The sequence below is a fragment of the Primulina tabacum genome, chromosome 9, assembly GCF_025594145.1.
Source record: "Primulina tabacum isolate GXHZ01 chromosome 9, ASM2559414v2, whole genome shotgun sequence".
Taxonomy (NCBI): Eukaryota; Viridiplantae; Streptophyta; class Magnoliopsida; order Lamiales; family Gesneriaceae; genus Primulina; species Primulina tabacum.
This window is the reverse complement of record NC_134558.1, coordinates 38595106-38620407: the sequence shown is the minus strand read 5'-3', so window position 1 is coordinate 38620407 and position 25302 is coordinate 38595106. Positions and strand designations below refer to the sequence as shown.

Sequence of the window (25302 nt, the reverse complement as noted above, 5' to 3'; positions counted from 1 at the left end):
TTATAATGATGTCTTAATTTATCACCTACGTACTGTAGCACTGATTTGACCCTCTTAATTGTGTATATAAACAAGATGTTTACAATCATTAGAAAAATCAACAATGCTAGCTAGCTCAAACCCTAAAAGATTAACAGGGGATTAGTTTTATGTGTGTTTCTTTTCTTCAAATTTATTTTTTTATTCTCTTCTTCTGGCCTATGCCGCAGACCTGTTAATACCAAAGTCAGCGCCTTTCTCTTATATCTTGATCAGGTTGTTTTTCATGGTCAACTTTGTTATCGTAAAGGTTGTTAAAGAAGAAAGATCATAAACTGTTTCGCCAATATATTTGAGAACTTACTTGGTCGAATGAGATCTCTGTGGTTTGATAATTAAAGTCTACGCGGCTAGTTTTCTTCGAGAGCGATGATGGAGAATTACCAAGGTGATTTAGCTGATATAGTCCGCGCCAGCGTCAGCGGAGGCAGCATAACTGGAAATTCGGACGCCTTCACCTCCCTCGCAGAAATGCAGTTTCCCAGCAACCAAATCGGCTGTTTTTCAAGAAACCACTGGGATGGTTTCGATGACCCGTTCAATCAGTTGGGAGATCCGCTCCGCATCGATACACCAGTATCTGGATTTGTCCTCAACCCGAATAAGATGAGGTCCGACAGGTCAACCAATGGAAGGTTTGAAGCTTTGGGAGGATCATATCGCAGCCCTAGTGTAAATCTTGTTCATCATATGATTATGGATGATGAGATTACGAAAAGACCTTCTGATAATTTGTTCTCGAGGATGCTGCAGATCTCTTCGGATCCTAAGTTGCCTGCTGTATCTCCATGTGATCCCCCGGTGGTGGCTGCTGCTTCTTCCTCCATGTTACTATCAAATGATCAAGTATTGACTTTCCCAGATTGCTCCAAATTAGGTTGCTTGGTGGAGAGCCAAGGTTTGCAGATCTCGCCTCCGCGAAATACGGGGATTAAAAGGAGGTGGGTATTGTATCTCTTTTAACCGATTCATATTATCTAATATAATCAAAGTTTTAGCATAATTCCTATATTTTATGCAACTAATTATAAAGCTCACACTGTATCACACTTTCCTGGTTTATGGAGGATCTCAATATAGAATTAGGTTTCCAAAATATGATCTTGAGTTGTTTTAATCTGCACGCAAAGCGAGATTGCATTGCATTTTGTTAAATGTCACACATAGGTGGTTGAATTAATTAATTAAATATTTGGAAGTTGTATATATGGATTTGGGTCATTATCTCTCTTGAGCTAGTTTTTTATGTTGAGTTTGGTTCAAGTATCAATGTCGGAGCGTTTGTAAAATTAACGCTTTCATTCTTGGAAGAGAGATGGTGTGTTAAATATCACGTCGGTTGGCTTAAATCCTTGGTAGTTATATATATACATACTTTGGACAATCCTCATCTTTTTTGAACTAGTTTTTTGTATTGATTTAGATTTAGGTCTAAATCTCAACCTTAGTTTATCTATCTATCACAAGGTACAAAATCATTTTAGCTAAAATGAATCTTGATATGATATAATCAAACGTAAACGCAGATATTTATGCGGCCAGTGTACCTGTTTCAGGACTTCGGTTTCATGTTATGCCCATGTAATTTGAGCATACTGTATCTCGAAACCCACATGACAAGAGAGTTATGTGGTTTCATCTGTTGAGTCCATTTCTCCATTACTTTCGGCTTTTTCAAAGAAAAAGCTATAAAAAGCTGGCATGCAGAACTGCTGATCGAGCAGCTCTGCACACCACTGAAAATGATGATCCTGATGAATTAACTAGCTGCTCCATAGATACAGAAATTAATCGCGCGGTTTCAGTACTCGATGATATTATATGACCGAAGAATCTATTGTTTTGATGCAACATCAATTCAGGAAAAGCCAGGCGAAGAAGGTTGTTTGCATACCAGCTCCGGCGCCTGCAAACACCAGGCATACTGGAGAAGTTGTTCCTTCTGATCTTTGGGCTTGGAGAAAGTACGGTCAGAAGCCAATTAAGGGCTCCCCTTTTCCACGGTAATTAGCTTTATTTTGTTCCTGAAGTGCAATCCTTTGTGTAGTTATATATGTTACTGATTAGACCTCGGAGTGAATCATTGCCAAATTTCAGTTTATTCAGAATTTCTTTGATGATATCGAAATAAGCATTGATGATATACCGAATACATTGAAATTTAATATTGTGACTAATTATATACTTAGCCTGCTTAATTTCGTTTTCCTTTCTACTAATTAAGCGATAAATTTTAATGAAGCTGGATACCATTCAAATCCGATTTATCTTCCTAACTTTTCAGCTTTTATTGGTGTTGCATGTTCGAAAATCCAGGGGTTATTTTAGGTGCAGTAGTTCCAAGGGATGTTCAGCAAGAAAGCAAGTGGAACGGAGTAGAACCGACCCTGGTATGTTGGTAATAACCTACACTTTGGACCATAACCATCCATGGCCAACACAAAGAAATGCTCTCGCGGGCTCAACAAGATCGCATCCAATTAAAACTAATCCTGCTGCAAGAAAATCACCGAATTCCCAAGCCCAAGAGCCCCCAAGCCCTGACGAAGAAAAGAGAGAAATCACTTCAAAAAATACAGCAGATTTTGGGAATTGTTCAATCTTGAAAGTGGAAAAGGATCCATATATACACAACCAGTTAGAGATGCACGGCCATTATGAAAACTTTTATGGAGATTTTCTAGAGATGGAGCCCGACCCATTAGATATTATGTTGACGCGGAGATTTTCCTGTGACGAGGGATGTGAAAACAAGACTTTGGATCCTTTCAGCTTCTATGATTGTCCTGCAAACTACAATTATCCAGACACCAGAGCGCAGCAGCACCACCACCACCACCACCACCTATCCGGCCCCTAGAAGAGATTCAGAAGTTGTCATTGGACATACGAAAGAAGCCCAAACTCACTCAGTACAAACACAGGATCCCACAAACTTTTAATTAATTTTTGCTGATTTACTTTCAATTAATCACATGCAGTTGGCCCATGCAAAAACATATGAATACTCCATTATAATTACATCACTTTCACGTATACTTTTACACGGCCCGTTAAGAATTAATTAATTATAATAAGTGGTTGTTGAAGTTGAATGCATGTGATGGGAGGAGCATGGAGTGGCTTTGTAACGGGAATAACGTGGATGGGACAGAAAGTTGAGGAACAGAAGGATTGAACAGTTAAGAAGTACAGACAAGACTGGAAAACTCGATGAAGAGATTGATGTTCGATGGGACTCTCCTCCCATCTTTCAGAGTGCGATCGATATATATTTATTTTCATGATATGATCATTATTCATTGTTCATCTGGGGCTGGATTGCTTAGACCATCTCCAACCCACTGCACTACATTCTGCACTATATTCTGCACTACAATAGTGTAACACTAAATTCATCTTCAACCTATCTACACTACATTCTACACTAAAAAAGAATATTCTCAAAATATTCTTATAATATTAATTTTAATTCAATAATAACTATTTATAATTCCATTACACAATTATACATAATAGATATAATTATATTATTTCATTATTTATTACAAAATCGAATGATACAAATATTTTATTTCAATATAATCATTGAAAACGATATAAATATTTATTTCAAGAATAAAATACAATACAAGCATAACATTATATATAAGATAAAAAAACATTGAAAATGATACAAATATTTATTTTAAGAAATAAATACGATACAAGCACAATATTAAATATTAGAATTACTATATTCTTCCCATAAGTGCAAAATTAACGCATTTCGTAGTTCATAGTGAGCATCTCTGTTTTTTATTTTCTTATACCGAGAGAGAAATTCTTCGAATCTTGTACTTTCGTCATTGACCACCATTTCCACATCGGCAAGCGGTGCTTCCCTTGCATCTTCAATTGGTGCACTGAGGTCACGTTCATCTTCAATAATCATGTTGTGCATGATAATGCATGCTGTCATTATATCATGCAAATTGTTTTTACGCCACGAACGTGCTGGATTTGCCACGATTGCAAATCGAGATTGAAGAACACCAAATGCTCGCTCCACATCTTTCCTACACGACTCTTGTTTCATAGCAAAATATCTTTTTTTCGGTCCAAGTGGGTTACTGATAGTTTACACAATAGTTGACCACTTTGGGTAGATACCATCTGCTAGGTAATAGCCAGTATTATATTATTTGTCATAAATAGTATAATTGGCAGGAGGAGCAATGCCTTGAGCCAAATTTGAAAATATATTGGATGCCTCTAAAACATTGATGTCATTATTTGATCCAGGCATACCAAAATATGCGTGCCATATCCAAAGATCATAATCGGCCACTGCTTCTAAAATAATAGTTGGAGACCCACTTCGACTTGAATATTGCCCAGCCCAAGCAGTAGGACAGTTCTTCCACTTCCAATGCATACAATCCAGACTTCCCAACATTCCTGGAAAGCCTCGTTGTTTACCAATATGCAAGAGTCGAGCAACATCGTTGGCTGTTGGAGCTCGTAAGTACTGGGCTCCAAAAACTTCCACCACTGCTCGACAAAACCGCTGCAAGCATTCAATTGCAATTGACTCTCCTATTTTGATGTATTCATCGGTCGCATCCGCGACCATGGCATATGCTAACATTCGAATTGCAGCTGTTGCTTTCTGATTAGTTGATAAACCTAGTCGTCCCAAGCCATCACTGTGTTGTATGAAGTAGCTATCATGATTCTTGACACCATCCACAATGTGAAGGAATAGATTACGAGACATCCGAAATCGTCGTCGAAAAATACCTTCATGAAATCTGGGATTTTCAGCAAAATAGTCGTTGAACAAATTCTGATCGGCTATTTCTCTATCGCGGTGAATTACAATGTGACCTGGAATGGATCCTCTTCTCGGACCTTCGTTAACTTGTTGATTGATGTAGGTGTGTAGTATCGTATTGCGTGCATGAATATGGCTAATGATTGCTCCTTGAATCTCATCAATGGCTTTATCGATGATCAAATAATTAGTTATTTCATCTTCATTATCGGATAATGACGATGAGTCTGATGAAGAATTCATTTTTTAATATAAATTGTTTTAAAAATGTATACCACGAATTAGAGTTTATATAGAATTTATTACGATAATATGGATGAGATTTCCTATCTCGAAATCTTTCCATCCATAGAATTAGATTTCATTAGATAAGGAATCTCATCCAATGGCATTTGCTTTTGGTGATCTCATCCTTGTACCATCCGTAGGATTAGATTTTGGTAATCTCATCCGACGGATGGCACACAGATGAGATTTCAATGGCTGATATCCATCGAAATCTAATCAAACGACTATCATTTCTTTTGCATATTTTCTAAAGATAATCCGAAATACTATAAATAATAACATTTATATTCAAAACATATCAATACACCTATAAGCATATTAGCGAAAGATAGATGGAAGAAAGTTCAAGAAAGAACTACACCGTTGATGAAGATAAGTTTTTGTGTCATATTTATCTTGATGTTTCACAGGATCCCATTATAGGTATAAGTCAATCGAGAACTCAATTCTGGTCTCGGGTTGCTGAGAACTACAACAAAGAAAGAAGAAGTGATTTACATCCACGACCTCAAAGATCAGTTGAGAAGCGCATGGAAAACATCCTCACTTCTGTTGCCCGTATGAGAGGATGCATTCGACAAATTGAAAACCTCAAGCCTAGTGGTGCATCTGAACAAGATATCGTAAGTTATTTTTTTAAAAAAAGTTATGAGTCATTCACATTCAAATTTCTTAACAAATTTTTAATGGTTTTTATGTAGATGAACCGCGCAAAAGTACTGTATGTACAAGACAGTAAAGATAACAAACCATTTTCATTTGATCATGTGTGGGATATTGTGAAAGATTGTGAAAAACTTTCAGGAGATAAAATTTCGATAACCAAAAAATCTAAACTACGTGCTACTAATCTGGATACTTCATAGTCTGATACTCCAGCTGAAGAATCGCCACAATCAGGTTCACCTAGCTTATCTGCATTTGCAATACATTTAAATGACGACAATATTGATGACAGTTTTCAAAGACTAATTGGAGTGAAAAAAGCCAAATTGAAGAAGAAAAGAGATGAAGATATTTCTCAAATTCAGCGTACAATGGAAGAACAACATCGCGAACTTTTGGATGTTTTGAAACAAGAAAGCGTTGAAAGACAACAAAATTATGACCTTCAAAGGATGAGACTTCAACAAGAAGAAAGAAAAATGGAGGATAGAATTTTATACAAAGATTTGAGCAAAATCATTGGTCCAAAATTGCGTGAATACACTAGAACTCAACAAGAAAAGATTTTGCAAAAGAGACTTCAAGCTGAAAATCGAGACAACTTTGGATCTTATTTTGGCGATATTGGAGGATCAGGATCTGGTTTACCAGATTACTAAATATCATTTAATAAATTTTATTGTTTGTATCGTAATTTTGTTGTTTGTTTGTTGTTGTTTTTAAAATTATTTCGTATTATGTTGTAAAATGTATCATTTTAATGTACTAGTAATATAATTTGGTTGTTTATTAAATTAATTTAATATCTATTTAATTTTTTTAAAAAAGTTTTAAAAAAATTTAAATTAATATTTAAGTTTCAAGAAAAAATTATTTTAAAAATTTAAAAAATAAAAATATTAATTATATAATTAATATATAATAAAATATTAAATATTTATAATTATTAAAAAACAAATAAAAAAATTTAAAAAAAAAGAGAGATGTGGCGCAGCCACATGTAGAGTGGTATATGGGGGAACTCCAGTCCAGCACCATTTTTGGTGCTGGATTGGAGTGAAAAACCTTGCTCCACAATGGAGCAACTCCATTGTGGAGCAAGGATTGGAGTTGCTCTTATACGACCAAAACAAATCTGTGCATCATAAAAACACGAAATAAATATTTTTGGTGAGAACTTGCAGAAAACATTGTTGCTAGCTATTAAAACCATAAAAAAAAATTATTTTATTTTGAATGATGTGTTTGTCGGTGGTCTAAAAAAAATAAATTTTAAAATTTGTTTAAATCATCATATAAAAAAATTATATATAATTATTTGAATAAATAAGTTAGTAAATAAATTGATTAAAAGTTATTTAAGTAAAAAGATGCATGTGACGCGTGAACCCTAAGCTAGTAATAATATAATGGTGCGTGAAACTGTTCAATGAATTAAAGTCATTATTTTGATTTTGATACGAAAAACATCTTCCACATACTGTTTAGAGCCTTTAATTCGGAGAATTTGTTTAAGAACATGAAATCCTCAAAGACAAAAACTTGTGTGAGACGATCTCATGTGAGACGGATCTCTTATTTAGGTTATCCACGAAAAGTTTTACTTTTTATGCTAAGAATATTATTTTTATTGTGAATATTGGTAGGGTTGATCCGTCTCACATATAAAGATTCGCGAGACCGTTTCACAAAAGATCTACTCATCCTCAAATAACTACATTATCTAAGTACACTTTAAAAATTAAAATTAAGAAATCCACATATGAAATTTATAAATCACATATTTACTATAATTTTATTATTTTATCTAAATAATAATTAAAAACTATAAAAATATGAATCAACTCGATCTATTAATGATCATAATTGATGCAAATAATAATCATTATTTTACGCATGCACCATGTATGAGTTGTTTGTTAGTAATATAATGATCCGTGAAAACGGTTCGATTAATTCAAGTAACTATTTGATGGAATTGCAATTTGCAAAAATATCTCCTACATCCTATTTATAGTCAGGACTCACAGTGCACCATCCATTTTCAATTTTAAAATGAGTTATTTGTATCTATCTCTCCAAACTTTATTCATTTGAAATAATTGATTTATTTGCGTTATTGGAACTTTTATTTTTTTTGAAAAAAGGGCTTGGCTTTTTTTTAATATTGCATTTAGGAACTTCAAAGCTAGAGTTTTCAAACGAGTTAATTAGATCACTAACATTTTACTACTGAAAACGAAACCCCGTGCATTTTCCACAATAGCCAATTAAATATTCAGACAATATTGATCTAAAAACTTGAACCTTTTATCGAAAACGCTTTTGGAACAATTTGTCAAAAAGGGGCTTAATTAGCACTTTTTAATACTGTATCCCCGGGCCATCAATGAATTGGAAGAGGGACCGGGGCTAGAGCCTTGAATTTTATTTTATTTTTTTGAATTTTTTTGGTCATGTTTTAATAAATGTTATTATTATTATTTTTATTTTATTAAAATAAATAAACTTTGGTAATTAGCATCTAGTTTTGCTGTGTATGCGGGTGAGCTCAGTCTATTAGACACCGGGTGACCCCTATATGATTTTATAACAGAATATCGATAAAAGTTTTTCGATCCCATAATATTTTTATTTAATTTCGGAACATCAACACTTGTTTTTGTATAAAATCATATGCAGAGTAGCACGCTCGATATAACATAGTCTGACTGTGTTGGTGTGATTTTTTTTTTTCCGCTATTATATATATATTTATATTCTTTGAAAGTTGTTAGATATTAAACATTACATATAATTAGCACATTTATGTTGAAATCATATGATAATTTTCATACATTTCCATCAAAGATAAGTAAAGGTGCATGAGTAATAGTGATTTATTTTTACGTTCATTGTAACCGAAGCAGAAAGTAAATATTGATTTATGCATGAAATTTCCCCCCTTCAAATTTAAAAAGCCTCCAAATTTCTCCATGTGGTTTACCGTCAGTTCATCATGGATCTACTGATGGAGGGCTTGCGGGAATTTTGTATGCGAAGTGATCCATGTTTCATCAACTCCAACGAAGAAGAACACCTGTGACTGTTTTATCCAAATCGATATACGATCGAGATATCTCGCATTGGGAAACTCATACATCACATATTTCGATACAAATTAAAAGCGATCCTCCAGGCCCTCCTCTCTCTATATATCCGATCCATTCATTGATATTGCTTGATCACCGTCCTTGGAAGTTTTAAAAGGCGTCCAAGAAATGAAGAACTTTTGCTTCTCCTTGTTCTTGGCCCTAGCGCTGGTTTACTGCTTGGCTCATTCGATCGATGCAGCAATCTCGTGCGGCACCGTGGACACGATGGCTGCCTCATGCATCACGTATGCCACGGGGAGAGACGCAAAACCCTCGAAAGAATGCTGCGCGGGGCTGCAGTAGCTTGCTCAAAGCGTGAAGACGGTTGCCGACAAGAAAGACATATGCAGGTGCCTTAAGGACTCTGTCAAGAACTTTGCAGGCGTGCAAGACAAGTTGTTGGGCAAAATTCCTTCGGCTTGCAGCATCAAAGTTGGTTTCCCTATCTCCATGAACACTGATTGCGAAAAGTGAGTGCCCCTGTGAATCTGTGATGTTTACTTCTGATTTAATAATCTTCATCTGGTTTTTATTATTTTATACCCCCGAAATATCCTATATTCTCCCACATCATCATCGGTTTTGAGCCCAGATAGCTGTGAGCTCTTGAGATATTACCAGCTGCAAATTACCCGGGTAGCCAGGAAGCTTGAGTAGCAAGGGTGTTTTGTTTGGGAGCTCGGGAGGATAGAACTCGGGCATTCCAGTACAAGGGACATAATGTAAGTCGTAAGTATGGGCATCATGGCTTGGTCATCATTAGGCGATTCTTTAGCATGTAAAGAGTGACTGAACTCAATCAAAACAAGCATGGTTTGCCAGACCCAGCAGTGTAAGTAAAAGCAAAAAGCATGGGCAACGATACCCTCATAAATAGTGGTTGGACATTGAAAACAAGATCATCATTGACTTTTTTAATATAAATATCAGGTTTGTTTAGCATTAAAGCTCTCATTCACTCACATATTGACTACAACATTTATTACAAAATTCTCCTTATAACCATTGATTGACTTGAGCGTCGGAATGGCCACGCCGGAAAATCTTTGGCGCCCATTAACATTCTTTCTCCTTTGAAATCCAGATGCCCAGACAACTATCTCCAGCTCATCAACCCGACTCGGTGCAATCGCCTACCAAACTCTTATCCGATTCACCCTGTCTTCATCATTATTCATGCATGTTTTTTGTTTGATTTATTAAATTTTCACGTTACACTGAGGTTTTCTTTGGAATCGATCAGAGCTGGTTAATGTAGAAGCTGTTTTGAATAAGACTAGTACAATTTTTTGAGAAAATAAATGTCAGTGGGCTTTAATGGTTAAGGAGTTTAAGCTGTTCTTTATAGAGATTCAATTCTCTTTTTACTGTGCTCTGATATTTTATCAATTGTCCAAGACCCGATGTTCTAGATAATTTTAGATAATTTAAGTAACTATTAATATGAATTCTTGGTCATTTAACTATGACGGAGAGATTATATTATTAATAATTTAATGTTGTGAATATAAAATTTGAATCCCCTGCTAATAATGACAAAGAATCATAAACACAAGTGAAGAAAACAAAAAATGCCCTTCTTCCCCTGCTAGGTGGAATCAACTGCTTGTAGGGCCGTAAACGAATCGAATCGAATCGAATTTTATGAAATTTTCAGTATTCGAGCTCGAATTCGAATAAACATATTCGAAGCTCGATTCAAAACTCGAACTTTTATTATTTTCGATTCGAACTCGATTCGAACTGAGGCTCGAGTTCGAATTCGATTCGAACTCGAATAATATTATATATTATAATATTATATAAATATATTATATATATACTTAATAATATTATATATATATTCGAACATTATATATATATATTATATATATATATATACTTAATAATATATATATATATATACTTAATAATATTTTATTTATTTTTTAAATATAATGCTAAAGCTCGCGAACAGTTCGCGAACAATCGAACAATATAATTTTAGCTCGAATTCGATTCGAAAAATATTCGAACATGTTCGAGTTCGGCTCGAATTCGATAATTTTGAATTCGAACCAAATATTATTCGAACCGGCTCGAAAATTTCGTAAACGTGTTCGGTTCGTTCACACCCCTAACTGCTTGATATTTCTGAGATCAATGTGAGGGAAAGTTTATCCTATTTAAATATAACTCAATCTGATAACCTTAACAAATACTTTTATACATTATTTAATGCTATGCAGGTGATTTTTTAATACAGTCCGACAATAGTGGAGGCTAGCTTCCATTTTGCAGGAAGCTTTCTTTAAGTCAGATGGATTCTCAATATGCTGTGCTATTAGCATAAGGAGACAAACTGTTATTCGCACAAAAGATTATTTTTTATTGCCTGAAAATATCATTCGAACAAAAGAATCTCAAACAATCATGCGACCAGCACATTTAGTCCGTAGAACGGGGTAAACCAAAAGGAATAAATAATAACGACTAAACTAATGTGAATCAAAGAAGGAATCTCGAGAAAAAAACATCTCAAGCTGCCATTCAAGCAAAAACCCTTTGCAACATCAAGAATTAGAGTTTTTCAAGATGTAGCTGTAGAAGTAGAACACCTTCTTTTTCTTCCCAGAAGTATTACCAATTGTGATGGCAATTTTGCCTGGTTCTTTATTCTTGAATGTCCCGTGAAATGGTGCCTCTTCCGAGCACATCTTCCTCTCTTTCTGGATAATCAGGGTACAAGAGTTTTCATTATCAGGCACAAATTCTACCGTGCAATTCACCTCCCAACCTAGAACTAAGATGTCCCAGGTGATTCCTGTTCCAGCCTGTAATCATGAAACATTAAGCATCAATCTTCTGAAAAATTTCGAATAGCCCTTTCCATTAATCATTTTAAGTACCTCTGGTATGGGAATTTCAAAGCTTGTGGTTGATCCAACTCTGATCAGCAATTCAGAAACTTCATCATCAAGTTTATTTTCCCTCTTCATTCCACCATACTGGATAGGGATTTCTTGAATCGGGATATACCTGTCTCATCACAGATGCAGAGTTCTTCATCAACTTCTACTGACAAAAATTAGGAAACAATACACGTGGAAGTGGGTAAGTTCAACTCACTTGAGCAAGGTCTCAGTGACCTTAGACGGTCGAGCAAAGACCAATTTGCTCTTGCTTCTTTGAGTCAAGAAAGGAGATATCAGGGAATGGAATGCATAGTACCAGAATGGAACATTAACAAAAATCTGCAAGAACGGGACCGCTCGTAATGAATTAACAGGAAAATTAAGAATGCAGAAGAAAAAACCAGACGAAATGAAGTAAAAACTCACATTTTTTGCGACAAATTCTGGGTAATTGTCCTGGAGAAGAGCAACTGTTTTTCTCACCACAGAGCGAACCTCCTTCTTGGATGGTCCAGGAGAATTCTTGAGATCATTTATTTGAACAAAAGAACTCACGCCACCAGGCTTAAAATTAAGTTTTTGAGTGCCTTTTTCCATAAGCTGGACCCTCCATCTCAAGAACTGTTCACGTTTCTCCTCTGTCGCGAGTGTCTTTTGATAGATCTCTTCATTGTTTGCATCACTTTCTGGAGTTTTGGCACATTCGCTGGGTTTTTCTTCAGTTCCCTCATAACCATTTTTCTTCTCTTCTTCACAACCTTCTTCATTTTCTCCTGCGGGCTTTTCCTTCTGCAATTCTTCTCCAGTGGGTACGTCACCCACTTTCTTTTCTACTTCCTTATCAAAGAGCGTGCTCCCGGAAATCGCTTCTTCCAGTTTCGATTTCAGCTCATTCAACGCCTTCCTCTCATGCTGTTTCAAATAAGACATAAAATTGCTCTCTTCCCTGTAAGAATTAATCTTTTCCACCGCCTTTGATTCGCAAGCACGATCCTTTTCATTGCAAACTTGTTCCGCCACCTTCACAGCCTCCTCCGCCATTTGCATTGTCTCAGCTTTCATCTCAACAGTCATGGCGATTTATCTAAAACCCAATAAACCTATCAGCATAAAAGTGGAATAAAAATCAAATTACACTAACAAGTTTGGAAGAATGATTTTTACCTTGAGCTTCTCCGAAATGAGCTCCCTCAAAGTTAACTAGCCGAGCCTTCGTCTTTTCTTTCGTCCGCACAAGGGGTGGTTTGTTTATATAGCACTTTGAAGGGGAAATTTGGGGAAAAGAGAGTGTATTACCAAGTATTTTAAAAAAATGATTGATAAGTAAATTTATTTAAATGTCCTTGTATTTTAAGTGTAAATACATAATTAAATTTGATTACATATATACATTTACTTTAAACACGTAATTAATTCTCATCAGTCGACTCAACCTAAATCCTCTCTGCCGACCCCTTTTTCATTTCCTTTCCGACTACAATTCTCAACACAAATCGACGCAATGGCTAATAATAATCTGATAATATTAACGTTTATTTCGATTTATTGTTTATTTTCATTGGTCGATCGACTGATTGAAGAAGAAATTTCGACCATGTTTTGGTCGACCCAAGCGTGAGTCGACCAAGCTTAGATCGACCATCTATCAATGGTCGACCAAAGACCAAACAATGGTCCACCATTGTTTGATCGATCAATGGTCGACCATTGCTTTGGTCAAAGACCAATTGTTGGTCCACCAAAGTTTCGACCAACAATGGTCAAATGTTGGTCGACCAACATTTGGTTTTTGACCATTGTTGGTCGACCAAAACAACTATTGCTCGACCAAAACAATGGTCAATCAACAATGGTCGACCATTGTTGATTGTTGGGTCTATCCAAGCTTGACGCTTGGATCGACAAGAAAATAGCGTAGGTCACCCACGTTGTCGACCCAATGACAGCTCCAATACATTGGGTCGATCATGGTCGATTAAATTGATTTTGGATCGACATATCTCGATTTGGGGAAAAAAGACTCGTAAATTTTAATTGAAGGAAGATGTGTGTCGACAGAGAAGAAAAAGAAGGGAAGAATTAATAAAATTAAAGAGTTTAATTGTAGTTAATGTAATACTCAAAAGTTAACTCCTTGTTTCTTAAAAAAAAAAAGTCAGAGTCCTTATTTTTTAAATATTTTCTATCTCACTCCTATTTTTTTAACTGACCCACTTTGAAGAGGGCCCCGGCAACGGTAAAGAATTTGTTGTCACCGCATGTTAGGAGCCGTTAAGATTCTCTCAGTTCGTACCAGCCTGGATTCCAGCAGAGTAGGATTGTCTGAATCAACTGCGTTTATTAAATATTCCTTCGAGGTGTCCAATAATAATTGTGGAATGGGTCAAAATGGGTTTGTCGAAGGAATGGGGCTTGGGCCGATTTTAATCGAGCCCTTTACTAAGATTGTCTAATCCATGTTTGTTTGAAAGTTCCTAGAGACCCTTAAAGTCGATATTTTATGCAAATGAAACAAAATTATTTGACCAATATTATCAAATTTTAAACGCCCACCATTACAGTATCCAAGGCTCAAACATCAAAGCAATAATCATCCACGAAACTTTGTAATTTCCTCCATGTAAAACACACAATCTTGGGCAGAAACAAGATAGCCTTATAATCAATAGGTGGGTCATTGATGCGATATTTGTGAATAAGGTGAGCCGGGTCAGACTATCCACCGAATTTGATGAAGGGGAAAATGAGCAGATAAATGCTTCTCAAGATAGGGATGGTATCCACTTATAGCCATGTCACATCAACTTATGTCATTTTCATCATGTCAAATCAGTATGATTCTGTCATGCATACTTATCGAGGTAAGATATTACCTACTATCGCACTCAAGTGCGATACTATTATCGAGGTAGCCCGGGTAAAATACATCCCAGGAATTTGTATGAAAGCCTAGGTCTCTGATAACCCGGGAAGAAAATATCTCGGGCATTCACCTGCCCAGTTTATGAAGAACTCCTCATGCAAAATTACCCTCATCCGAGCTATCCATGCATTGTCTCGGGTCATCCATGACCCGGCTCTTATAGGGGTATCACTAGTTCCTCCTTAAATAGTCGGGCTAGAGTCATACTCGCTATCCTGATCAGTCATGCTTTGACTCCAACAGAAAGATGATCAATCATGGCTATAAAAGCATAAGGGGCTTCATGTCTCCCAGAGATGGGATGAGGTGCCGGGGCCTCATGTCTCCCGAACTTGAGATATGGTGTCGGGGCCTCATGTCTCCAGGGATTACTGGATAACTAGGGTACGGAGCCCTGGGCCAGGGTATGGATCTCTGGACCTACTGAATGATCGAGGTGCGGAGTCCCGTGTCAGGGTACAGATCCCTGGACTTAGATTGATCGAGGTGCAGAGTCCCGAGCCAGGGTACGGAGCCTTGGGCTTAGTGAATAACCAGAGTACGGAGCTCTTGGCCAGGATACGGATCCCGGGACTTGGATTGGTCGAGGTGCGGAGCCCTGGGCTTAGTGAATAACCAGAGTACGGAGCTCTGAGCCAGGGTACGGATCCCGTGACTTTGAGAATGGTCGATTGCGGAGCCCCGAGTCAGAGTACAGATCCCTGGACTTACTGAATGGTCGAGGTGCGGAGCCCCGAGTCAGGGCACAGATCCCTGGACTTACATAATGGTCGAGGTGCGGATCCCTGATCTAGGGTACAGATCCCTGGACTGATAGAATGGTCGAGGTAATGAGCCCCGAGCCATAGTACAGATCCCTTTGCTTATAGAATGGTCGAGGTGCGGAGCCTCAAGCCAGGGTACGGATCCCTGGATTTTAAATATGGTGTCGGGGCCTTATATCGTCCGGGCTTGAAATATGTTGTCGGGGCGTCATATCTCCCGCACTTTAAATATGATGCTGAGGCCTTATATCTCTCGGACTTTAAATATAGTGCTGAGGCCTCATATCTCCCGGACTTAAGATAAGGTGTCGGGGCCTCATCTATCTCGGGTTCTTAACTTTTCTGCTTCTCCTGCTATATTAGTTTTATTAAAAACCAAATCACTAACATGTAAATACTGAATCTGAATTCATTTTCGGCAGAGTGAAACTTTTCTAGTTGAGCTAAATTAGGTGACTAATATAGTTGTATGCTACTGAGTGTATAGCAAATACTCTTCCACGCCAATCCGAAATAGCTGCTGAGCTTCGAGCCCATATGAAAATCCCTAGATAAAATCTGAGTGTCGAGCTAGTCGGACTTATTTTTGAATGTAAACCATATCAACATCTTGAGCTCAATTTCCACAAACGGTGCCAATGATGAGATCTTTGTGAATAGGGTGAGTTGGGTCGGGCTATCCAGCGAATCTGATGAAGGGGAGAATGAGCAAAGAAATGATTCCCAAGGTAGGGATGATATCCACTTATAGCCATGTCACAATTTCATGTTCTTTCCATCACGTCAAATCAGTATGATTCTGTCAGGCACACTTATCGAGGTAAGATATTACATACTCTCGCACTCGAGTGTGGTACTATTAACGAGGTAGCCCGGGTAGAATACCTCCCGGGAGCTTGTATGAAAGCCCGAGCCTCTGATAACCCGGGGAGAAAATGTCACGGACATTCACCTGCCCGGTTTCTGAAGAACTCCTCGTGCAAAATTACCCTGATCCGAGCTATCCATGCATTGTCACATGTCATCGATAACCCCGGCTCGTATAAGATATCAGTCATATTTACTACAAAGTAACCAAGTTAATCACTGCCGCCAATCATGCCGGTTCAAATGCACCATAGCGCATCGGCCAATTAGATATTTTATCCATAAAAATTCCATCTACTTTACTTTAAAGGTTTATCCTTGTCCACTGTATTCAAGTATAACTTAACGAGCAAGGAGTTAAATCACCCAAGGGCCAAGAGCAATATTTTGGGATTTACAGCATAATAGAATAATGAAAACCAGCCTTTTTTTTTATTTATTTAAAACTGTTTGCAGGATGTTAATAGAGTTGTTTTCCCATTCAATAGATTGTGTTATTTTCCTCGCTTTAGACATCCTTAAAGCAAAAAATAACATTAATTTGTAGTTTAGAAGGCAAGTATGAAAATTCGGGCAGAAAATCTCAATTCTGTAGTCAAAAAGTGGTCAGATACTTGGAAAATAATTAAGCATAAAATAAGGAAGATTTTCTCAACTCATCATTACATTTCTAATCACCCACCTAACAAGTATTGAACCATGACATTCGCATTAGTCGTCAAGAACCCACAAAGTCCATAAATACCTCAGTCCCCCCATCACAGGAAACACACAACTTAAAAATTGCATCACATCAGTGAAAAAAACTATATCATGGGATCCTCAACCTGTTTATTTCTTACATTGAACACGATTCTGCTCTTTTCTTCATTGGTTGCTTCACAACCAATTCTTGAAAAACTCTACCAGTGCATTTCTCTAAATTCCGACCTCTCTATCCCTTTTTCAACGGCTTTCTTTGCCCCCGAAAATGCTTCATTCAACTCTATCCTACAATCTTCTGCGCAAAACTTGAGGTACTTGCTTCCTTCCGTACCTAAACCTCAGTTGATCTTCACTCCGTTGACAGAAAATCATGTTCAAGCTGCTGTTATTTGCGCGAAAGAGCTTGATATCCAGTTCAGAGTGCGAAGCGGAGGCCATGATTATGAAGGCCTTTCTTACATGTCAGAAATGGAGCAACCATTCATAGTTGTAGACCTTTCAAAACTTCGATCTATTGCTGTAGATATCCAGGATAACAGTGCATGGGTTCAGGCTGGTGCAACAAACGGTGAACTTTATTACAGAATTTCACAGAAAAGCAAGACTCACGCTTTCCCTGCCGGACTTTGCCCCAGCTTAGGAATTGGAGGGCACATAACTGGAGGAGCATATGGTACCTTGATGAGGAAATATGGGCTAGGAGCGGATAATGTGATCGATGCACGAATAGTCGATGCCAGTGGCAGGATTCTTGAGAGGGATTCTATGGGGGAAGACCTTTTCTGGGCTATTAGAGGAGGCGGTGGAGCTAGTTTTGGGGTGATTCTTGCATGGAAGGTTAGACTTGTTCCTGTCCCAGCAACTGTCACGGTTTTCACCCTTCCGAAGACCTTGGAACAGAATGCAACAAAAATTCTCTACAAGTGGCAACTGGTAGCTGAGAATATTGATGAAGATCTCTTCATCAGAGTCATTATACAAGCTATAGATGCTGCGAAGAAAGGTGAAAGAACTATCCAAACTGCTTATAATGCTATGTTTATTGGAAGAACAGAGAGGCTTCTCCAGGTGATGGATGAAAGCTTCCCTGAACTGGGATTGACCCGAAAAGATTGCACCGAAATGAGTTGGATTCAATCGGTGCTTTACATTGCTGGTTATCCAAAAAATACGCCACCCGAAGTTTTGCTCGAGGGCAAGTCTTTATTTAAGAACTACTTCAAAGCCAAATCAGACTTTATCAGAGAGCCAATACCAGAGACCGGGCTTGAAGGGTTGTGGAAAAGGATACTCGAAGAAGATTCACCATTGATCATATGGAATCCGTATGGTGGAATGATGAGTAAGATATCAGAATCCGAAATCCCTTTCCCACACAGAAAAGGGGTTCTTTTCATGATACAGTATCTAACCCTTTGGAATGATGAAAAGCCCGAATCCGAAGCCAAGCACATGGACTGGATAAGGATGCTTTATAATTACATGGCCTCTTATGCTTCCATGTTTCCAAGAGAAGCCTATGTGAATTATAGAGATCTTGATTTGGGAGTGAACAAGAATTGTACAAGTTTCATAACATCGATTTCATGGGGTAGTAAGTATTTTAAGAACAATTTTAACAGACTATTGAAGGTAAAGACTAAGGTTGATCCCGATAATTTATTCAGACATGAACAGAGCATTCCAACTCTTCCATTGATGAATCAGAGAACGGGAAAGATAATGATTCACTAAAAAATAGTTTGTTATATATATTCAGGCTACGACTTAAGATATGCTTTAACTGATGTCCCTTTTCACAATCTATTTTGTGTTCTATTTGCAGTTTGATTGTCCTAAAAGTTTTATATTCCACTTCTTGTAATTTGATTTTCGGTAATATCCCAGCTAGTATTTTAAAAACATGTTTACATGATTTCAGATAATTTCTTTTTCTCAAATTCTTTAGATTTTGATTAGGAAATTGCATATTTTAAGAACATTTTCATCCGTTTGTTTAGTTTACCTCTTAAAATTCATGAATACATAGAGAAATGGACCAAAAAATATGAAGTTTTGGAGTGCAAAAAAAGCAGTTATATTCACTATGATGTACGTTATGAATGCTGTTACATTTAAGCATAAATTTACTCTACATTAATATTCTTTAAAACCAATCCATACTTATTTATCATTTACTATTTCCACTTTCAGTTACCGCACAAGGACTTGGATTAAAACCGTTTCATCATGGAAGCTTTACATGTTACACAGCGCATATTAATACACAGTTCGGTTTGGAAAACACATTTTTACAGAACAGTGGACTGAAATGTTCCCTCCAGTGTCATTAATACTTGTCTTGTTTTGTTTTCCTTCAATAGTTGTATCTAAAGCCGTTCATGACCACCATGAAAGCTTCGAAAATTGCCTGTGGAACAAGTCTGGCTGTCTCTCCAAACAGCAGCGACCTATCCTCCACAGCATTTTCTCAGAGTCTTATTGGCCTATTCTCCTATCAACTATGCGAAATCTTAGATTCAATTTCACCAACACTCGCAAGCCTTTCTACATAATCACGCCAGAAAATTATGATCAAGTAAAAAGGGCTGTCGTGTGCACGAAAAAATACAACATTGAGATAAGAACCCGAAGTGGTGGCCATGACTATGAAGGCCAGTCCCTGACCGGTCCAAGACCATTCGTCCTTCTTGATTTACAGAATCTGAGAAAAGTGGATGTAAATGTGAAAGATCAAACGGCATGGGTTCAAGCCGGTGCAACATTGGGTGAACTCTACTATTACATTGCTCAGAAGAGTAAAACCCTTGGTTTTCCAGCCGGGGTTTGCCCTACCGTTGGTGTAGGCGGTCACATAAGTGGAGGAGGACAAGGTACCTTGTCAAGAAAATACGGTTTAGCAGCAGACAATGTTGTTGATGCACTAATAGTTGATGTCAAAGGGAGACTTCTTGACAAAAAAAAGATGGGTAAGGATGTGTTTTGGGCTATTCGAGGCGGTGGAGCGGCGAATTTTGGAGTTGTCGTTGCTTGGAAGATCAAATTAGTTAAAGTCCCACAAAAAGTGACGGTTTTTACCGTACGCAATTCCTTAGAAGAAGGTGCCACCCAGCTTGTTGCAAACTGGCAAAAAATAGCATACCGGTTGCCTGAAGATCTCTTCATAAGATTACACTTCGGTCCATACAAGAACAAGAAAGGTGATGCATCAATGCTAATTGCATTTAGGGGACTTTACTTGGGTACAGTTCGTCAACTTCTACCAGTGATGAAAAAACAATTCCCTGAGATGGGGTTGAAGGATAGTCATTGCCAAGAAACAACCTGGATTGGTTCCGTGTTATATTTCGCGAAAGGGGTCATAAAAGAAAACTCCACGAAAGAGTTGTTAAATTGGAAAGAAACAAATCCTGTGTTTCAAAAACCAAAATCAGATATTATGACAAAGCTCATGCCAGAAAGTGCTCTGACGAAACTATGGCGAGTTTACTTGAAGGGGATTCCAGGGGTGCTGATCATGACACCCTATGGTGGGAAAATGAGCAGTATTCCAGAGCATGCAACGCCATTTCCTCACAGGGCTGGAACTTTGTTCAGCATATTGTACTTGTCAGATTGGAACAGAACCTCGATGGAGGTAGCGAAGGAGAAATATGGGTGGCTTCAAGGGATTTACAAATTCATGGGAGATTATGCTTCTAAGCCAAGAACCTCGTATCTGAATTATAAAGATTTGGACTTGGGAAAGGATTACGAAGGAATTGCCAATTACACACAGGCTTCCACCTGGGGTCAAATGTATTTCAAAAGTAATTTCAAGAAATTGGCGGAGGTGAAATATCGGTTCGATCCAGAGAATTATTTCAAAAATGAGCAAAGTATTCCACCACTGGAACCATACTCAGATTAGTGTAACGATGTGTTGTCAAATTCCTTTGGTTTGTTTGCTTCTTTTCTTATCCTTATTATCAGTACTCTTGTTTAATTTCTTGCTACAAATCATGTTTGAGACGCTTTACTAGTCTTGGATTAAAGAATAACTTTATTATATCAGTATACAGTTAAGGATTGAGGTTTTAATATATATTCAATTTTATCAAATGTTTTTCTTTTGTATATGTTACTCAATTTAATAAAAATCCAGAAATTAATTTTGCTTTTATAAATAAAAGTGATTCGAATAAAAAGTTAATATTAAAATAATTTATTTATCACACTTTAAATTTCAGTTTTTTATTTCTGTTTTCAAATATAATAATCATTTTTCTTATAATTATAAATTTAGTCACTAATTTAAAATCATAATTTGTTGCACGTAAATACCAGTTCTTTATATACAAATTAAGAAATTTAGAATAAAAAACACGATGTTGATCGTTTACAATTTTTTCTCTCGTGTATGTGAAATTATTGGTGATAATTAACGAATAAAATAAATGTGATGTTGCAAAACTCTTTTTTTTTTTATCAGTCATTAATTTTAAATTTATTATTATATAAATTTTATCACAAAAATTTATCAACTCCGGGATTAATACTGAGTAAAATTGAACAAAATGTGTTAATTTTTACCCTCGGGTCACCCTGTTTTTTGAAGTTTTCATTGGGATAATCGAGGGCATCTGTTGTGTACATATGTAAACAAGACCGAAACATTTACAACAAAAAAGAACGAAAAATGGAAAGATAAATCAACAGTGTAGGATTCGTAGTCCAGTGAGTTCAAACAGTAGCATTTCTGCAAATTGGGCATGAACTGTGAGTCCTCAGCCACTGGTCTATGCAGCTGTCGTGGAAGCAATGCCCACACTGAGTAATGCTCTTCACAGTCTCTGTGGGATTGTATTCTTCCAAACATATTGGACAAGTTGTGCCATTAGGCCCGGGGATTCGTCGACTTTCTCCGAGGAGGATTGTTTTGAACCTATTTGCGGCAGCATTATTACCAGAGCCTGCAGTCACATTTGAGGGTGGGGGCGGCGGTGCTCTCCGAACAGGAAAGTGTCTTTGATTTCTGTTTCGAACAGCTCGAGCTAGGCAAGAAACTCGGTCGGCTACCCATCTCGTAATATTCCTTATCCAGCGCATGAAATGGATTAATGCCACAACCAATACATACAGCAGAAACCCAAATACATTCGGTAGAACAAGGCTTAAGAAAACTATCAGCACAACATAACCTGTAAACAAAAAGGCACCGGTTATCAAGGACGGACATATTACATTCTAAATATTAAGTTTTTTTTTACTCCGGCTCAATTTCCATGTACATGATGAAACTAGGGAAATTGGGCACATCAAGGATCAAGAAAGTGATAAATATCGAATTTTTTTACCTGCCCCGTGACGTTTTTTCTTGACACAAGCTTCGCAAGTCGTCACATTCCATTTCAAAATAAGATCATCGTCGAATCCATTGAATTCATACTGAAGGGGCGACGAAACTGGGATAGGCACGGTTACCATCACACTGCATCCTAAAGAATTGATCTCTTCTGCACGTGATATAGATGAAGTTGCCAATACAGAGAATGTGGAGTTGCTCAGGCAACCGATAGCAGTGAAATTACTTGAACTTAAATTCCCTCGGGGACAGCTGAAAAACGTGTAGTTCTGATAGCTCACAGCGCTGAGAGGGGAATACGAAATGCCTGTACTCAAGAACCGGCTGGCGAGGCAATTATAAGTATTTGTAGGATAGAGTTGTATTACATTGGCTGAATAGTTGATATTCCTTGCATATAAATCCCCGAAAGAAGGAAGATTCAGAAGGGGAACACCTAATTGGGCATCGCTGCACGTTAAATTTAAGGCAATATAGTTGCAATCCTTCTGGTTTTGGCCCTGTAACTGAAAAGGGTACCGTATAGGCAAGGTTTTGTTTCCACAAAATGAATCGGAACAACCTTTCTTGGAATGAACAATGGGGAAGATGAAGAAAAGAAGAAAAGGGGTTGCCGAAATTTTATGCATTGAATGATGCAAGTATGAAGACTCGAAACTATTACCGGGCCGGATGTACATTCTGTTGAATTATTAGCGCTTAAATCTGGTGAAGTCAACGGTTTTTGTGGCAAAGTTGTCGTTGACTTCGGAGGGTATTTGTAGGAAGAGGTAAGTTCAAGGTATACGTAGGGAAAGTGACCTCTGAATGAGCCTTTGATTTGTTCAAATGATGTTCTAAGGAAAGACCATTTGCATGAGGGCAAGGTAAAGTTTGATTATACTTTTTTGTGTTCCAAGGAGAGAGAGTTTTTGAGCTATACACCGTATATTTTTTGAAGAGTTTTGTGCTTTTTAAAAAATTTACTAAATCATATTTTTTATCAGAATAATATATTCTAAAATTTTGAAACAGTATATTCTATTTATTTTTATTTTTTTGAATTTTTGGATAGTACAGAGAAATATACTTGTACGAATTGTTTTCCTTCTAAATTAATCTAGTGATACCCGAATATTATATTTAGGAAAGATCATTTGACAAGGACAAAATCTAAATGGATTTCCCGATGGATATATGGTAAACATAGTTCAAATAAAAGAAACCCAAGGGCCTTGGCTAAACCTTGGAAATCTTAATGCCATAATGCTTTTCAAATCCTCCTAGCCTCCCCCAAGTGGAGGAGGAGTTTGTGGGTTTTTATACTCGCTTGCTTGGCACCTCAGTTACATGTGAGGCTCTTGATCGGGACATACTTAACTCTGGCCCTGTTCTTTCAGTTGATCAGCGACAGCTCCTTGCATTTAGCTACGTTGAGTTATGTTATAATGTGTTGTTTCTTGCTTAACACGTTAGAACAATTGTTGCATACTGGTACCCAAGAGGTGAACTAGAGCAAGAGGTAGCCCTCGCCTCGTCTTCGTAAATCTCTCTATGAATTGAAACAAGTGCATGGTTTGATAAATTTCGAACCACAATTTTGAGTGTTGGATTCCACCAGAGATCTATGAAATGAATTTTATCGATAAAAAAAAAAGAAAGAAGACTTCAGATTTGAGGCCTTACGAGGGTTTAGAGACTAAAGACGATACTTGCTTCATAGCTAAGCGGGAAAGGAATTGACTTGCTAAAACCGCTTACGCCCTGTGGGTCTGGCGGTTTTGATGGTTCAGTTGGTCTATTGCTCCTATCAGAAGCAACCCAGCTTGTAGGCCCGTATCGGCCTAAGGGCCTATCCGCGAAGTCCTCCCCTCAATAGTTCATCTAAAAAGCTTGTTCTCAGAAAGATTGAATCGAGCTATCTTATATAAATAGAAAGCAAAAAAGAAGGGTTGAATAAGCGGCTTGAAGAGCAAGAAAGATGGCTCATTCTAAAAGAACCTATTTCACCAAGTAGTGCTAATTTCTCCCTTTTTAGAATGGCTCAAGTGGCTACATTTATGTGGTCGTTTTCCTTTAAATTGAAAATGAAAGAGAAGGCCGGTTAGAAAGCCATGACAGATTGAGGTATCCTGATAGCTTGTTAGCCATTGCCCCTACGCCAAGCCCCGAAATAAAGAAGGAGGTTAGCATAAATAGAAAAAGGATGATTAGGCAATCCATGCGGTTTACAGTTATGAATTTCAAACCATTCGTCAAGGAGATTCAACAACTCCAGAACCCGCCAACGCTCGTGAAACCCGGGTCGGTCCTCCATTCATCCGACCGGAGGTGTCAGCCAATTAGCAAAGAGCAGGCTAACTAAAAACCTAATTTCCCGTATCATTTTGTTATGGGATATTTTCTTAATATATGTTGTTTTTTCAATCGATATGACTGACGGAATGAAAGATGGAACTCGTAGATTATGAGCTTACTGATTCAAAGCTCTCATGAGATCTCGTCCGATTATCATTGAGTTCTGTGGGAGAATTGATGCAGTCACATACTCAGATTCTGATGAGGATACCCCCCTTTCCTACCATCCCCCTAAAAAGGGGGACAAGAATGTCTATTCGTTCTTACCTTACTAAGGAAGGCGACCAATGTTATACTCCGATCGAGGCGAAATTAGTGTCTTCAGTAATACTACGGAATAAGGTCTTACTTTACTAGGCGATAAAGATGAGCTGGGTCAGTAATCGGCGATACGTGGCATGCTCTTATTGCTAGCTTTTTTCCTTTTTGCCTGGCACTGAAGAAGAAAGATTAGATGTGCCCCTCCATAAGTACCAAATGCGCGAGCAAGAGCTAGAAAGACGCCCTAGCCCTAACTAACTCAAT

The 25302-nt window shown here is 37.5% G+C and overlaps 5 protein-coding genes across 6 annotated transcripts; 3 read left to right on the top strand and 2 right to left on the bottom strand.

Moving 5' to 3' along the window:
- Positions 1-120: 120 nt before the first annotated feature.
- LOC142555969 (putative WRKY transcription factor 14) lies at positions 121-3364 on the top strand. The gene is made up of 3 exons (XM_075667154.1): positions 121-980; positions 1902-2042; positions 2356-3364. The coding sequence occupies exons 1-3, from the start codon at positions 409-411 to the stop codon at positions 2897-2899; spliced, it is 1257 nt and encodes a 418-aa protein (XP_075523269.1). The 5' UTR covers positions 121-408; the 3' UTR covers positions 2900-3364.
- A 7908-nt stretch (positions 3365-11272) lies between these two features.
- Positions 11273-14708, bottom strand: LOC142556724 (patellin-4-like). Of its 2 annotated transcripts, XM_075668205.1 has the most exons (7): positions 14320-14708; positions 14052-14271; positions 13002-13095; positions 12264-12921; positions 12052-12176; positions 11832-11961; positions 11273-11756 (listed from the first exon to the last, which is right to left on the bottom strand). In XM_075668205.1, the coding sequence occupies exons 4-7, from the start codon at positions 12909-12911 to the stop codon at positions 11496-11498; spliced, it is 1164 nt and encodes a 387-aa protein (XP_075524320.1). In that variant the 5' UTR covers positions 12912-12921; positions 13002-13095; positions 14052-14271; positions 14320-14708; the 3' UTR covers positions 11273-11495. The 2 variants fall into 2 exon arrangements, with proteins under 2 accessions (XP_075524320.1, XP_075524321.1); XM_075668206.1 differs by lacking the exons at positions 14052-14271; positions 14320-14708 and having other exon boundaries at positions 13002-13115.
- A 1996-nt stretch (positions 14709-16704) lies between these two features.
- On the top strand, positions 16705-19000 carry LOC142555967 (monolignol oxidoreductase AtBBE-like 15). Its single transcript, XM_075667153.1, has one exon. It carries the CDS (start codon positions 17205-17207, stop codon positions 18828-18830), a length of 1626 nt encoding a protein of 541 aa, XP_075523268.1. The 5' UTR covers positions 16705-17204; the 3' UTR covers positions 18831-19000.
- A 236-nt stretch (positions 19001-19236) lies between these two features.
- LOC142556723 (berberine bridge enzyme-like Cyn d 4) lies at positions 19237-21125 on the top strand. The gene has a single exon (XM_075668204.1). It carries the CDS (start codon positions 19408-19410, stop codon positions 21004-21006), a length of 1599 nt encoding a protein of 532 aa, XP_075524319.1. The 5' UTR covers positions 19237-19407; the 3' UTR covers positions 21007-21125.
- A 571-nt stretch (positions 21126-21696) lies between these two features.
- LOC142556722 (putative RING-H2 finger protein ATL21A) lies at positions 21697-23103 on the bottom strand. Its single transcript, XM_075668203.1, has 2 exons — positions 22433-23103; positions 21697-22276 (listed from the first exon to the last, which is right to left on the bottom strand). Exons 1-2 carry the CDS (start codon positions 23067-23069, stop codon positions 21819-21821), a joined length of 1095 nt encoding a protein of 364 aa, XP_075524318.1. The 5' UTR covers positions 23070-23103; the 3' UTR covers positions 21697-21818.
- Between the last annotated feature and the right edge of the window lie 2199 nt (positions 23104-25302).